This window comes from Uloborus diversus, chromosome 10, assembly GCF_026930045.1.
Source record: "Uloborus diversus isolate 005 chromosome 10, Udiv.v.3.1, whole genome shotgun sequence".
Classification (NCBI taxonomy): Eukaryota; Metazoa; Arthropoda; class Arachnida; order Araneae; family Uloboridae; genus Uloborus; species Uloborus diversus.
The window spans coordinates 111,564,166-111,581,724 of NC_072740.1; the positions used below are offsets into that span (position 1 = coordinate 111,564,166).

Sequence of the window (17,559 nt, forward strand, 5' to 3'; positions counted from 1 at the left end):
GACCAAGACTCATAAATGATACTGTTTAATTATGTTTTGCTTCCAAAGCAAGTCTGAAGTAAGAATCATTAAGATGGTCACTTTTATAACGATTCATCTCTATTAAATTGCTCCTTAGTATTATAAGGTACTGTGAACTGTTTGCTAATTTGTTTGTTTCCAAAACACGTTTTAGTTATTCATAAACGATGACACTATTTTCAAATGAGGTTTGAAAACAAACTTGTCTTTTTTAACAGTTGCATCTTGTCTAATTAGTTAAATAAAGTTTGTTTACCGCATTAAATTTTGCATTGAAACATTTTACTAGAAGAAATTAAATCATAAAAATTTTCTACAGGTAAAGATTATTGGAAAGAGAGTCCACCGGCTTCAAAATATCAACTATGTTCATTTGTTTTTTAAATGTTTTAGTCACCTATCATTACCTTAGACACATTAAAGCATAATGAAAACTTTTAACTCAAACTCTAGTCTTGAATCTTCAGACATAATATGTTCTTCCCCCCTCCCTAGAGTTTGAGGAACAGTGGTCTATCAGTGGATAACTTTTTCTCCGCATTAGTCCTGTTCTGATTCACTGATTTTTATTTAATTTTTCTAATTTTATTTATTTATTTATTTTTTTAGTTTTGTTTGACTCGAAACATGAAATATAATAAAGAAAATTTAATCTAATATGCCTACTAGTTAGATTTCTTTTAAATGTTTCGCTTCATCCTAATCTAAAATTAATTATTAATCAATTTTGAATCAGAAATAACATCTTGGGAACTTTAACATCACATTTGATTACAGAAATTTCCGATAGTGAAAGATAAATGCAAAAAAATGACATTTTTTGTGACAGGTCAAGAGCATGTTTGAGGATACCTATTCATACCTCTGTTTCTAAAGAGCACTCAAAAATGGAGCTTTCAGTTTAATATCATATATTTGCAATTTTATTTTTTTTTAATTTATAAAATTAATGGTTTAGACCATTTACAAACATTCTGTTAACTTTGAAGTTTGCATCGCTATCATAAATTAGTATTTTAATTAAAGTACTTTTGAGGGTATATTTATCTACTTCTTTCATATCTTTCAGGAAATTGCATCAAATGCTACATATGTAGCTTCTCACCAGATGATCGGAATAACAGAACTGACAAATGTACAGAAGAAAACTTTCAGCACTTAAAAGTGTACAGTGACGAATGCACGTTGGGTTGTGAATCTGTGATTCAGTACGATGCAAATGGTGAGTAAGATTGTTGCTTGATTAAAAAGTCTCCTTTACCTTTGTGTATTTTAGTTGGAATGGTTTTTGTAGGAATTTGTAGTGCAAAATCCAAAAAACAAAATGTATAAAATGGTGCTTGCGTGTGAAAGTTTGCTTGATTATAAATGTCCTCTTAACGTCACGAAAAATTCCTGTAAAGCAGAGGCGTAGGAACTTTGTAGAAGTAGGGGGAGCTGGGACACATTATGAGAAGTGTCTGGTATGTAAGGGGCAGAAGCAGTGGCCCCTTAAAATAATTGGTTGGGGTTGGACTTTAATTTTTTTTTTCTAAATATGAAATTAGCTTTGAAGCTTTCATCTCTTTTTTTACCTTGTATCAATTGTCTTTGGAGAGAATGAGGTGATAAAACTTCTGGTTTTGAAAGAAGGTCAGTTAGTACTCGATGATGAGCACGTAGAAATAGAGGAGTTTCGGGGATCCTTCCCCGGAAATTTTTCAGAATTCTTGTTCTAAAAACGAATTTTTAGGCGATCTTTGGTAATGTTAAGGAGAGAAAATTTTTGAATACCTTCCCTGAAAAGTTTTCAAAATTAATGTCTTAAAAACGCGATTGTATACCATATTTGTTGATTTTAGTGAAAATATGACTCGAAGGATTGTCCTCGATCGGTTTTTCGAATCGATTTACATCTCCCGCCCAATATTTCTCGATTTTGAAGTCTTAAACGTAATTGTAGACAACCTTTAATGATGTCAGAGGAAAGGACTGTACTAGGGCTCTACTTTGGAAAATTTTAAACTTTAAGTTCTACTAGAGAGCGTTTTTCACTGGTGTTATCAGAAAAGGTTCAGAGGTTCCTTCTCGTTAATTTTTTCGAAATTGTAATCGCTAAAACACGCGACTGTGGATCATATTTGTTAGCGTTAGGGGCCCAGCAATTTTTTTTTTAATTGAAGTCCCAAAAACGGAACATTACATAATCTCCCATGTTGTTGGATGGCAGGATATCCAGGGACTCTCTTCCGGTAATTTTCAGGGAATCGGAGTCTTGAAAACAAAATTTGAGGTGCTCGCTCTGTAATAATTTTGTAGGAAAGGGGGAGGCTTCGACAGCGTAGCATTTAGAAGAATTTCTTATTTTCTGAGAACTAGAAAAATGCGAATAGATGAAACAGGAGGGCAGAGAAACAGAACGTTGGAAATGTGTTTGTTACTGAAGTGTTCGTTATATATTATATTGTTCAGATAAGTTTTTGTAAAAGTCTTTGATAGAAACTATAAAATATTAATATAATAATATTGTTGGGTTTTTTTCTGCAATAGTAGATGAAAAGTAACAATTTTGTCATGAAAATATATCTGTAAGTGACCAAAAAACCGTAATTTAGAAAGCAAAAAAACAAGAATAATTGTAACTTCGTAAAGTATAATCTGAGGGGTCAGATAACTTAAAATGAGAAGTTTTTGGAAAGTTGAAATTATTTGCACAAGTACAAACAACCTTAGCAATCTTTTTTAGTTATGTCTGGAGCACACATGCTATTCATATTTAAATGCCAAATTGACTCATCACCCCCAGCTTGCTAGACACTTAATCTTTTTTTGCAGAATTATAAAGAAATTAGCCCAAAAATCAAAAATAGGATGTTTCTTTCTAATTTGTGTGGTCTTAAAAATGTATTCTAGATTATTTCTCACTGTAAAAACGATTCAGAAATGTTCCTGGAAAATAATGGGCAGCTGATGTGCCCAATATCTTCCAGTAATATACCTTAAAAATGCCAGGAACGTTTTCCGCTAAATTCGGTAACCTTCCAGAAATTATCCTAGAAACCTCATGAAAAAATCAGAAATCTTCCTCTTTAAATCCAGTCGTGTCTCTGGAACTCAAGAGTAAACTTAAGTAGGCATAATATAACAACTTGACACTTTCCTGCGTTTTCAGGAAAGCTCTAAAAGCAGTATTATAAACATGGCCAAAGCTAGAGCCCCTTGAAAAAGACAGGCTGACTTATCCGACATTTTGGTTCCAAGACAGAATTGGATCCAACCTCGTTTCTAGTATTTATAAATACGTCATAATATTCGCTGGTTGCTAAGTCGTAAAATAATTGATAATAAGTTGAGTAAAATGTCACTTTAGGTAAATTTTGAAAGATAACTTCGTTTACAAATTCAGCTAAAATGTATCGGGAAATGTTTACGGTAATAAACCTAATTTTCATACCTTATTTGTTTTTAATTTGTATTAATTAAATTGTATTCATCCACAGAATAAAATAATCAAACATCAATCGGGCAACACACCTAAAGTTTGGACACCAGTTTTCTGCAATGAGGCTTTTGTACAAATGTTTATTTTTTTCGCCCGATAATTTTGGAACCAAAATGTCGGATAAGTCAGCTCCCCTTATATAGGAGCCTTAGCTAATGCGGAATTGCAAGCAAGTAACTAACTATCAAGAGTTTTAACTCGCCTGCAGTTCGAGCAAACCCACTTAGTCCATTGACTGATTTGCGCCCTCTGGATGCTTTATCAGTCTGGACTGGCCGCAACCGATCTGTAGGCGATACACTTTATAAATACGCTTAGTTAATCTTTAAACTGGGAGCTAAAAATATTTTTTACAACAGTGAGAAGTCTGAATTCGTGCCACTTGTAGCAATTCAGGAATCTTTTTGACAATGATACTTGATTTTTCCAGAAAATGGATAAAAAGCACTGAAATCCCGGAACGTTACACGGAAGTACTCAGTAACGTTTCGGAATTTCTTTACAGTGTTGTTAATGCTAGGGTGGAAAAGTGGCCTGGGAGGGTTTTCCTCTGCATTTTTCGAAATTGAAACTTGAAAAATTTTATATTTTTTCTCTAATTACTTTAAGGAGATTGGTATTTTAGTGTTCTTCCTGAAAAATTTTCAAAATTGTTGTTCTGAAAACGCAGTTTTAGACATTATTCGGAGATGTTAATTAGAGGAGAAATCCGGGCCCTCCCCTCCCAGAAATTTGTCGAAAATGAACAATCTAAGAAACGCAGCTGTGTGCCATCTTTGATATCGTTATGAAGACTGGAAATTTTTCCAAATTGGAGCTCCAAAAACAATTTTATTTGACTTTTAATGATGTTAGGGGTGAGTTTTCGGGTGCTTTACCTCAGTAATTATTTGAATGGTAAGACCTTAAACGAAATTTAAGATTATTTTAAATTATATTGGCGGAGGTGGTGGGGTTGAAGCTCATTAACAAAATTTTCGAAGTTAGTTGTCAAAACGCAGTTTTAGATGATAGTCCCGTCTTCAGCAATTTTCCGATAGTGAAATTCCAGAAACGCAATTTTAGATGACTAGTTGACCCACGCGAAGCATTCGAGTTCAAAGGAAGAATTTTCTGATTTCAATTCAACCTCGAGATGCTATAGACCAAAGCAATGCGTAGTAAAGCAGCAAAATAAATTGAAATTTATCCTTCTGCAAAGTCAAACTTCGGTTTACCCTCTTAAAATCAATGTTTTGTTTCCTGATTTTAACAACAGATATACAGCTTAGAATTTTGCATATTAGTGAAAACTTGGATTAAAATTCTGCTGAAAAACAAAAGCCCATTAAAACGATATTTTTCGGCCCAGATTTGAACTCCCACCCTTTCCCTCATTAGCACGCTGCTTTATCCAACCAAGCCAATGTGTCTTCGCTCTCAGGTGCTATTCATTTCCACAATTATTTAAGTGGTTTGGTTTTTCCATAATGAAATTTTCAATTTCTAGCTTTATATTGTTATTTGTTTGAAATACAAGCGCTTGCGGCCCCCGTCAATAAAAAAAAAAAAAAAAAAATTGAATTTTTTGGTAGTTCAGGCTTATCTTAGTTTTTACACTTTCTTTTGTTTTAGATGTCATGTATCCTGAACATCGCGATAAAATTTTCGTTTAATTTCGCCTTTTGTATTTAAACACTTAGAACTAGCGCACTAGCAGTGGTGTGACTAGTCATGACATTTTTAAGTCTCGCCTTACTCTGTTTCAACTTTTTCTCTAATTAAAATGTATTTTGGTGGCACATATATTTTTCTCTACTTAATCACTATTTTCATGATGATATTTTTACAAAAAAAAAAAAAAAAAGAAAGAAAGAAAAGAAAAAAAGAAATTTAAAAATGCCGGCAGCCCCTATGAAGTTAGGTTTATTTACGTATTCATTTTTTACTTGACTGACGCTTGTCATAGATTTGTACTAAACACTGAATACTTTCTTTTCGTTGAAAAATGTACGAAACGTTCGTTTCAGCGCTCCTCAGAGGTAAATCATAATGCGAAACCTTGCTTGGTTGTTCCTAAATAATATTCTGAGATTGCATTTGCTTTCACATTTTGCAGAAAAAACTCTTTTTGACACTTTTATTCTATTTGTTCACTTATCATTTCTATTACATGTTCTTAAAATCGTAAAGGTTTCCTTTCTGCTTTTTTTTTTTTTTTTTGCATTACTAATATGAAATTGGTGACGCCATTTCTGAAAAACTGGGCGGGGGGGGGGTAGCAAAATCCTTCTTAGTGATGGCTTTGGTGCCCCCCCCCCCCAAAAAAAAAAATGTTTGGTTATGCTACGCTTCTGACTGGTACTGATTTTCGCAGGCCGCGGAGTAGAGTCCACTTTCCCGCATTTCGGCAATCAAGAGTGTTGAAACAGTGAAAAAAAAGGTGAAGGTGAATTCAAGTGCACTGACCACTCCGTCTGCTCACTGCTTTTGTTGCTCATTGGGTAGAAATTCCGAAATTCCCAAAAAAGGCAGATCACATTTTTGAAATCAGGTTTGAGGTAAACAATGTACGGCAAAAAGCAGCAGTGCAAGAATTTTCCGGGGGAACTAAGCCGGTGTGAAATATTCCAGGGAAGCTCAAACTCCCTCAGCTCCCCCCGTTCCGACGCCTATGCTGTAAAGTTATCAACAGGTTGCTGCAACTTGCAAATTACAGTTCGTGGTGATGTCAGGAAGTAGCGTTACCTAATATTTACACAATGTGAAATAATGACCGGTCACGATTTTTTTTGCAACGAAAACGCAGTTAAGTCTCATGCAACAAATGTGTCATGAGAGGTTGCAATTTTGTCTCTTTGTGACTGTGACTAAGGGTCCTATAGGTTCTAACTGTAAACATTGTGACTCGTAGTGAAGTCTCTAAATTTATGCCGTATAATATTATGCCATCAGAAAAATCATTTAATTTCTTTCTAAAGCTCGAAAATCCCTCCAACTCTTAAGCTATTTTTATAAAACAAAAATCACCAATTTGCAGAAACTTACAAATTAGTGTGAGATGACGTCACAAAGTGGTGTTTCACTAATCTTTTCACTATGTGACCGATCAAATAGTGACCAGTCGCAATTTACTTATTTTACGCCGGAGATGTCTTAGTGACACGTGCCTGTAACTTTGTTGTGTAATATTATGCCATTAGAGAAATAATCTCATTTCTTTTAAATCTCGAAAAGCCTCCAAGCCTCTCAACTTTGAAAAAAATTTTATAAAAAAGAAATACAGATATTAATTTTATAAAATGCACTAAAATAATTTCAACTTTGATTCCAAAACCTCTTAAAAAAGAAATAACTAAAAGAAAAACTAAAAAGCTTTTTAAATGATTTTAAAAAAGAACACCTTATAAAATATATTTTCGTCTGAAAAACAAAATTTTCATTTCTGTTGTAATATTCTGCAATTAAAAAGCTATTAGACATTTTTCACACAGTGTGTTGCCAATTATCTCTGAAATTGTTGGTTCTTAACTCTTAACAATGCTACTAAAATTAAACAGATTATCTTAATCTTATAAAATGCTTATTAAAAACCAATTCCAATTTGATTCAATCTTAAAACTTTTAAAACGATAACAGACACTTTTTTGCGATCTGTCTGTTGATGTTGTCAATGCTATATGCGTATAAAAAATTAGTCTTTGTTTTATTAAACTTGTTAGTTCAAAAACATGATATTTTTGATCACTCATTTTAAATCGAGGATATTATTATATAGGATGAAATAAATGAACATAAAATTAAATATGAACTATGAATCAAACTGAAAGATCAAGTACTAGGGTGAGACAGAAGTTTTGCAATCAACTACGTAATTAAATGCTTTACTAAAGCATTGGCAACATTAGAAACCTAGAATTCGATCTACAGGCCTTCACGTTCTTCCACTTAAAGCCATATTTTCACCAATTCTTCTATACTACGGCGATAATAATATTTTATTATGACTATCATGATGATAATCTTGACCATTATAATAATTAATATCAGTGTAAAACGACCATCCTGTTACAGTGATGTGGTCCATCGAACTTTCAACTCTAGCACAGCATATGTTTCCTTGTTGCCTCGGCTGTTGTATGAAGTAACTCGAACCAATAAAAAGCAAAAGTTCTCTAATTAACTTCATTCGGTTTCTCATTTTTAATACATTCACTTCTTCTACCTCACATCTGAACTCAATGATATTGAGTTATCAAACCCTGAATACTAGCTTTTTTTTTGGTTATCTTCTGCACGACACGCACATGTGCGCACGTTTACACTTTGTTGCAAAAATTTACATCCGTCAAATATTGCAAAAATCAGGACTCAAAACAAGCTACAGACATCAAAAGTATGTATGAAAAACTTGAAAAGGTCAAATTATTGCTAAACGAACTTTTTATTTGAAATGAGTCGCATGCGTTTTATTTAAGTTTGTATGTAAAAATCAAGACCAGTTTCAATCTTCAAGTAATTTATTCCAATGCGGAACGTAACACTAAAGATCATAAAGAAAATGTATGGATCTCTTTACGAAAGCAATACCATCTTCAAGCATATCATGCAATTTTATATTGCTGTTCAACAATTACAGATTCTTGTTTCCTGATCAGTATTAATCACTTTTAATTTTAGAGAGATTATGATTTAAGAATGTTTTCTAATACTTTTTGTCTTTTCGTTCTCTCTATAAAATGTAATTTAGAAACTTACATCATAGCTATTACGTTTATGTAATAACTTGTTTTTATTTTAAGTGAGTCACATCGCTCACCGGCTGCAGTGCTAAGCACAAAAGTCGTATCTGCACTTTTTATCAAAATTGAAATACGGTCACCAGGTAGTTCTTTGTCACACATATTATCTAAATACAATGTTTCCTGGTCATTTGCGAATGGGAAATATTTTTTTAATCTGTTCTTCGCATGGCAGCATAGAGATAAATATCAAATATTTGAAGATAACGAGCTGATGACATCACATGACTTCCTTTTACTCCAATTTAATGTCATTTCCCCATTATTGGCATTTTTAATGTGATTCAATAGTTTACTCTCTAAATATCACCAACAGTGGCCAAATTGAAACCAGATTTTTAAAAAAATTGCCAAATTTGTCACCAAGTTGGTGACCAAAAGACTGGCGATGTATCGCCAAGTGTCTGCCAAATGATAACACCACTTGAGTTTACATCGAAATTAACAATAATCCCCCCAAAAGGACCAAACGACAACTTTAGAAACACCCGAATGCAACCAAAAGGGTAGGTGCACAACTAGACCCCACTAAGAGTCTACGTACCAAATTTCAACTTTCTAGGACATACCGTTCTTGAGTTATGCGACATACATATGCACATACACACATAACGCACATACGTACATACAGACGTCACGAGAAAACTCGTTGTAATTAACTCGGGAATCGTCAAAATGGATATTTCACGTGTCTATACGTTCTTAGGCACTTATCCACGTGTAGTCGAGTCGAAAAAAAAAAAAAAAAACTCAACATTCATTCGGGGATGAGTAAAATGGAAATTAAGGTCGATTTTTGAGTGAAAATTTTTTCGCGAATACAATACTTCCTTTTTTGTAAAAGGAAGTAAAAAACGTAATGATGATTGATTTAAAATCTGAATTGAATGATCTTTCTTCCCACAATACTATAAACAAATTTACTTCACTAGTGCGTGGTAGGCATATATACGATACAATCAATATTGGTTCATAACTAAAATACTGAATTTCAACTTTGATTGACTACAAAAACCAGCCATTAGCATAAAATCATACATTTCTGTGTCTAGTTTAGCATTCCAGAAGATATCGGTAAAAGTAATTTTGTGTAATACCTGGATATTATCTTGTTTTTTTTTTTAAACAATCACGGTAGCTCATTGCTTAAACTTGACCGTAGTTGATGTTTTTTAAATTTTATTTTACCATGCTTACAATGCAAACGCCTCGGGTCCAATGGCCTCCACAAGCCTCAACTTTATTTATACCCAGTCCTCTAAACATTGCACAATATTCTTCAGACAAAAACAACACCCAGCCCCTGGGTGGGTAAATTTGAGATTCACCCAGAATTTTTAAAATTCACACAGAAATTTTGAATATGAAAAATTCACTTGAATTTTTATTTCTATCCCACGGGCCTCCCCGAGCATATCCCTCCTCAACTTGATTTATACCCTCTAGACTTTACACAATCCTCTTCATACAGAAACAACACCCTGCCCTGGCATTCATTTGAATTTTAACGTCTTGAATTTAAATTATGTTTTTCGAAATTTTAATCGCGATTGCAGCAATTCGTAAAAACAAGAAACCCATCGAGTAGGGTCCTATCACAAATCGTGATTAGGTAAAACATAATTTGAATTTCAGGATGTTAAAAATTCAAAAGAATGCCCGCGGGTGAATGCTCAGTGTTTTTCTTTGTTTTGCTTTTGAATATATTTTTTGGGAGTGGAGTATTGCTTCTATTGTTACCTAAACAATAATTTTTCAGTATTTTCATGCATTACTTTTTTTTTTCATTTTATAGATGAGATGGAGCAGTGGAGAAGAAATTGTCTGCAAGATGGTCATAAACTTACCAACGACTGTCAAACTGAAACTACAGTTGCATGGAGACTTGTTCGATGTACTTGTGACAAAGATCTTTGCAATTCATCGGGCAAAGCGGCTTTGCATTATGTGGTTGTGATTCTTACATTTTTTGTGCTATTAACAAACCGACAACGCATTCTGCAGTAACACGAATGGAAAGGACATAATCATCATTCATCACTGCCACAGTATTTATGACTGATCAAGTGTCAATAATCTGTAAATAGCTTGTGATGCGAGTAATTTTGCAAACTCAAAATCAAATACAGCCTGGATAATGTAAAAGAAAGGGTAACTACTTTAAAAAAAATCGAATTATGTTTTGTAAATTTAAAAGAAAGAGTAATTAATATCAAAAGTTTCATTTCTATTAGAAAATACTCCTTTTCGAGCTTGGAATAAAACAGTGCATAGAGCAGACAGTGCATGAAAATACAGTTTCAAAACAATCCAAGAGCTTTCTATTCTGTTCATTTCGTTTTGTGACTATGTAATTGGATTGTAACATATTTGTGAGAGAATTTCTGTTTAGATGGCGTTTTGCAAATTTTGCAAGTTTGCAATGAGAAATTGTTTTCAAAATTTCCGTTGAAATGAGCCTCATTTGTTTTCGGATATTCTTTACTTGGATATAAATACAATTAACTTGGAATTGTAAACAGATTTTTAAAACCCTATACACATACCAGGAAACCATACCATAGTACAATAATGAAAAAAAAAACATTTGAAAGAGTATAGTAAAACATGGTTCTGGATGCATAAATTATTTGTCCTCGTGTCCCCCGTTATCAAAATATAAGGCCTTAAAATGTGTCGAAATTGTACGAAAAGTCGCCAAATTTAGCGAGTTTTATTTAGGAATAGGAGACATCTTTTACACGCTTTGCAGATGGATGTCTTACCATATGCAGATGGTGAAATTTTCGGCGAGAAGTTTGCCTTTAAATTCTCGCCAAAAATTTGGCTCTTTTCTTAAAAATTTGCCGGACGTTTAGACCTTATATCTCAATAACGGAAGTATGAGGGCAAACACTTTTTGTGTCGAAAAAAAAGTCTCAATATGCTCTTTCAGTTGCTACCTATTTCAACATTTTTTTTAATTGCATTATTCATGTGGTTCCCTGGTTAGGGGTAAAATCAGATGGTATTTTTTTGAGCAAGTTTTTTTAAAAAAAAGGTTTCTTTTTTTTTCGCTCCCAAATTGACGGCGCACATTGTCTTCATGTTACTAGCAAGACGAACTGTTTTAACCTAAGTAAGGAAATATTCCATAATGTATTCCAATGCAAGATGAAAGTTCTGTAAATATTCGCAACTTGAAAAATGCATCGCTCTTAAATCAATTTATCCATTTATTTGCAAAAATTGCTCATAATTCTGATTTTAACTAAGATAATATCGAAAAAACCTGGCAAAGGAAACTTTTAACTTTTCGGGGGCATTCCAAAATAAAAATTTTCAGGAAAAGGTCCCAATTTATTTATTTACTTTTTAATCATGTAAGTTTTTGTTTGAATGAATCGACTGTCGTTTACTGAAAACCTGGCACATCATTTTTGGGTAGTCAGGAGGGGCCATTGATCCCCCCTCCCCCCAAAATTGAAAAACTAAAGTATTTCCCTTTAAGTGTGTGCAACTTTGATTGCTTATTGATATAATTTGATTTAATGCCCATTGTCTAGCCCCTGGAATAATTCTAAGTTACAAATCTGTGAATAAAATTCGTGCTTCTTCACATCGACTAGGACTAATTTGATTTTATCCCAATAGGGATTAGATAGGGATAAAGATAACATAATTTTTTTTTTTTTTAGGGATTACATTTTGGCTAAGCTTTTTTGTTTTTTGAACTTACGTTTCAAATGAGAAATAGAACGTATTTATATTGGAGAAAACAAAAAAACAAATAGGTGCCTGAAATGTTACTCATTATCACTTCTTTGGCGAAGTAGAATCGTCCTCTATTTATAATCATGGCTTTCAAAAACGCACAGAACTTTTCATTTGCATTCAATTTACAAAACATTAAATCAAGATTTTAACAGCGCAAATAGCGTTTTTTGGATGATTAACGAATGATTAACAGTCTAAATTCCACTAAGAATTTGCATTCTTTTTTAACTTCTAAAACGTAAGAAATATAACACATAGTTTGATAAATGTGAAATTATCCTTACAATTCCAATGGAATATTAAAATTTCCTACATTGACAAACTATCAATATTTTGCAGCGGTATAAAGTAAACTGTATTAATAGCTTACTTAAAAAAATCAACTTTTACGCAACAAATTGCATTACAAAAATTCAAAACAACCAAACTTCTTGCATTTCCTTTACAGTGATAGAACACAAGTAATTTTCATGTGTAGCACGTTCATGGACGTAGCCAGGATTCCCGTTAGGGAGGGGCAAGCATAGGTTCAACAAGATAGTAGTTTTTATTTACCCCTCCCCCCTCCTTCTACGGCGAACCTTGAAAAGTGCTTGAAATTATAGTGCTACTCTCCCTCTAAAAAGCGTTTTATGCTATTTTTGGTCTGATGAGGGTATAAAAAGCTGTTATGTGTCTCTCCCTCAGAAATTTTTCGAAATTGAAGTCCTAAAACTGCATTTTGGCGATATTTGGAAAACAGAGGTTTTGTTATATTTTGGGGCAGCTGCCCCTCACTGCTCCCTTCAGGCTATGCCCATAAACACGTTGTTGAAAAAAATACAGTATTTTGTTGAAGTTCATTGGTTAGAAAATCTGCGGAGAAACACCGAAAAAAAAACAAACATTCCATTAATCCAACAAAAGCAACTTTTTTTTTCCTTTAAGCTCAATTCATTTGCTTAAATGAGACATTTTTACTCATTTGCATTTTTTACTGGAATTTTACTCCTTGGCTTTTAATTGTGATATATTCAAGGATAAGAAACTATTATGTATCATAATAAGAATATTAAAATTTGAGAGCTTTATTTATGTTTTCATACTTTTATTTCCAATACAAAGGTACTTTTCTACTTACGGGCATGTAATCTGTGTAAAAATGGCATATCTTTGTGGGACAAAATTTGAGAAATTTGGTAGTTAATATAAGTTTAATAAGGTACATTTTATACGTTTAATAAGATTAGTGATTCAGGTTAAATTATGAGCAATTAGTGGTCCGAAATGGTTTCTAATAACTGAAACAAAATATATTTTGAGAGATCAATATCAAAGGAGGACTTTAATTGAAGGTCTTTCAATCATATTTAATCAAAACTTTATAGAAATAGAAATGTGTACCAGCTATATGATAGCTATTACTCATATTTAACGCTAAACATTTCAATATATTTGTATGATGTAATTATATTTGCTAATGAATATTTTCAGTAATTTCAATCACAGAGTTCATAGCAGTTTGTTGTAGAATGCACTAATTGAGGTCGTGTGCTGTAAATAAACACTGTAAAACTGTTCAAGGTACTATATAATACCTTTTTTGAAGTGGAATCTCAAGATGAAGCATTTTAAAATACAATTTAGCGATTGGCGAATATTTTTTTTAACAAAAACAAAAAATGTTGTTTGACAGTTGTTGAGGTTTTTTGAGATATTAAAGGTTCAAAAGTTACGGTGAATGATATTGAAACCAAAATTTGTCGTAAAAACGTCACGTAATATCCCAATAGAAAGCTCTATGGTTTTTAAATTTTGATTCTATTATAATTAGGAGAGAAGTTACACGCTTTAGAAGAACGCACTTAAGGTTTTATTTTTTGCATATTTTACAGGTTTATATTTTAAGAAATTCTCAAAATTGCATTCTAAAAATAGGCAGGATTAATTATCTTGGCATACATGTTCTTTACGGTAAACATTATGAAAAGCGAAAATTGTGAGGTCAAAAACTTTTTTTATTGATCTGACATAAGACTTGCTCCTTTTTTGTCTTTCACCTTTGAGTATGAGGCAACTTTACTAGAGTAATGAATATGCAATTTTATTTAACTGCCTAAGACAAGAGAATCGCATTGCGCTAAATACAGCACCACTCTACAACTCATCACAGCTCTACAAACAACAATATGGTACTAAGAATTTATTTTCTGAAAATAATTGATTTTTGTTTTATCAGGATGTAAAATTTTTTGGAAATAATAAAGTTCACTGACCTTATTTACAAATTTCACAATTTATGCATCATCTTCCTTAAATTTCCAAAATTCGTCTACAGAGAGAGAGAGAGAGACATATATATATTCTGCTAAAAACGGCAATCTAGGCACTGATATTTATAAAAAGTTTGGGTATTTTAGAAGCACCTAAAAACAAATAAAAGTGCCAGAATTAAAAATTTGGAGATAAATAATAAAAATGATAGAAGAAAATCTTATCTGGTTTTTGGTAAGAGATATTATTAGTTGCCCTGCCAGGTACTGCTATATAACATGATTCACAAAAACTTTTCAATAGAAGCCTACCTATGGTTTGATGTTTCTCTCAAAATTTTAAAATGAACACTTACATAATTGTGCTTCTCACAGCCTTATTTGTAAACAAATGATTATCGTTTAAGAAAATATTCGCCAATCTGTGGTATTATTACCTATTTTTCTTTGTATGTACATTATTATGTATTTTGCGCATATGAAAGCTAATTTGCGTTTCGGAATTTATTTTTAAACCCAAATGTAAAAGTTATACAAAGTATTTATAAATGTTTATGCAATGGCTTTTAATGCATCCGAGTATATGAAAATGTATTTTTAAAAACAAAGAAATTTAAACAGTTTTTAAGAATTTTTTAACTCAATACCGAAGTTAAAGTCGTGTATCTAAATGTGCAATTCAATTTTCATATGCTTATGCTACTGTGAAACAATGTGGAAAAAAAACTGCCTTAATAAAAGCACATTACACTTTTTAAATATTTTTCATCTGTAGCGTATTAAAATTGTTTTTTCGATACTATTATTTTTTTCACTGTATTATATATCATTTTATTGAAAGAAGAAATTCATTTGTACCTTTATATTATTTGTTAGATTATGTAGACTTTTTTCAAAGCTTGGAGAAATAAAATGTTTTCTCTTTTAATTCTGAACACGTGTCTTTTTTGCACAAAAAATATGAATAAGAAATATAAGAAGAAAATAAATACAAACAAAATAAAGAGGATTTAAATATTAATATGCAATGGAAAGGATTAGAAAAATCAGGGGAATAAACAAAAATAGAACATAACAGTAAAAAAGAGCGAAAATAATAAAATATTACCCAAGTAAAATGTTTATCACATGTAACAATAATAAAAGGGAAATATGAGCACAAGAAAAGTCAAATCTTCCAAAAATATTCTTGAATTCGAATGTTTCGGTTTTTGTATGAAAACTCTTCAAGAAAACTCTCATCAATGTATAAAGTTGTAAACCCTCGGAGTATTAGCATTTACAATTGCTTACAGAACTCCAAAATTTAAAACATTGCACATAGGTTAATTCAAAACAGTTTATATCCATTGAATTTTAAAAATTTATCTTCCATTATACAAGCATTTTAAACAATACAATACTTTTATTTAAAACGAGCTGCAAACGGTTAGATGCGCAAAATTGTTTGGCGGCGGTATAAAAAGTATTTTAATCAATACCTACATGTATGGGGATTCATTTTTCAGTGGACAGCGGGATACGTCGGACGGAAGAGTCTCAAGAATTTCAATACTATTAATATTTTTTATATTAATTATGACCAACAAATAGCCTGATAGTCTTACAAATCCTGTAACAAAATCACATGGTAAAGTGTTACTTCAAAAACAAATTTCATTGCTGTTTTTTCAGTAATCAGTAATTTTCATAAGTTTGCAACTTTAATATATTTTTAATGGTTTTAAAGAAGAATGGAGTAATGAATTGAACTCATCTCTCTAAGTAAGTTCTTTTAGTTTACTTTTAATCATAAAGGAAGAAATTATTACAACAATTCTTCACGCCAAAATCCGGTGTGCGTTTGTACACTTTAGAAAACCTACAAAAAATGGAAACTTTTTGTAGAATTAGAAAAGCGAAATTCTATTAACGACAACAGTAAGGTTGATCAAGACTCAAGTTGTGTCGATTGTTGAGAAAATGTAGATGATTCTGGCATAAATAGCGCAAAAGTAGTAGTTGGTCAATTTTATATTCTAATAGCTATGTTATATGAATCTTGAAACTTTTTTTTTCACGCTAAAAACAAAAGAACTTGAATTAATTATAAGTATTGGACAATATTCATTATTAAAATTGATACAGAAGTTATTTTTGTAGTACAGACCAACATACCCCGTGTTTGAGGCACGTTTTATAAAATTATTATAACAAAAGATTTCCCATTTTAAAAAAAAGAAAAGAAAAAGAAAAGAAACACAGCTATTTAAAAAAAATAAATCAACAAAACAGAATCATCTTTGATTACTTCCGGTTAACGTTACGGGATTTCAAGGGTTTAAGTCAGTTTCCTGAGAAAAGCAAAAATTAATAACTCGCAACAAGTTCTACGAATGCTACCGATTTTATACTGCGGTGAAAAACAATTTCAACTACCAATGCAAAAATATACTATGCTTCATTTAATAAATGCTTCTAGTTCAGCTTAATTACGGTCCCACGGAATTGAGTGAGCCCCATAGGCAATGGTGCGAGATGAAGTTTCCATATATTGTAGCTTTGAAGGACTTGCGTGCAATTCCGTCTTCATCCAGCTAGCTTTGGGAGCAATTTCAGGGGGCAATTTGGGGGTCAATTAGGAAGGTGCCAAGCTGTTATCAAATACATATAAAAGTATTACCGAAGGTTCCTGAGTTATCTAGGAACATGGCTGACTGGGATTGGCAAGGTTTCTGGATTTTTCAGAAAGATTACAGGATAATTTCAGGAAGGTCACTAACTTTTAGCCCGAAACTTTTTTTGCCAGATATGTTATTAGAAAAAAAAGGCACATTAGCTGCTCAGTATTTTCCAGGTGTATTCCAGTTTTTTTTTTTTTTTAATTGTGGGACGATGAGAAATATTCAATGAAGTTCATGGTAGAAAATCAAACTACTCATTTAATTTTTTGATGATACAAAAAAAAAAGACAGAAAAGTGGACCAAAACGTGCCACATCTCTCTCTGAACTTATTTTGTTTAAATCCTTCACATCATTTTGAAAGTATTTCAGTTCTCCATGTTCATAAATTCAACTAACATTTCCTGTGATATAAAAAATGTCATAACTCGGGGGGGGGGGGGGGGGGGGTGGGGGGGGGGGGGGGGGTTGATACATTAGCCCAATTTAAGAAAAATCAACCACTTTTACACACCTCTAACGATTTTCATATTTTGTATGTCATTAAAGGAGAGTTTGAATTTTGCTGACACCGGCGACAGGTGTGAAGGGTAGTGATGTGAACTA

General features: G+C 32.3%; 1 protein-coding gene across 1 annotated transcript in view; it reads left to right on the forward strand.

Annotated features, from left to right (window-relative positions):
- The window catches only part of LOC129231132 (uncharacterized), a 124,820-nt gene extending 114,530 nt beyond the window's left edge, over positions 1–10,290 (forward strand). Inside the window, exons 3-4 of the mRNA XM_054865379.1 lie at positions 1,091–1,243; positions 10,079–10,290. Coding sequence (XP_054721354.1) covers positions 1,091–1,243; positions 10,079–10,290 — 365 coding nt within the window. The remainder of the gene's footprint in view (positions 1–1,090; positions 1,244–10,078) is intronic.
- Positions 10,291–17,559: the final 7,269 nt, after the last annotated feature.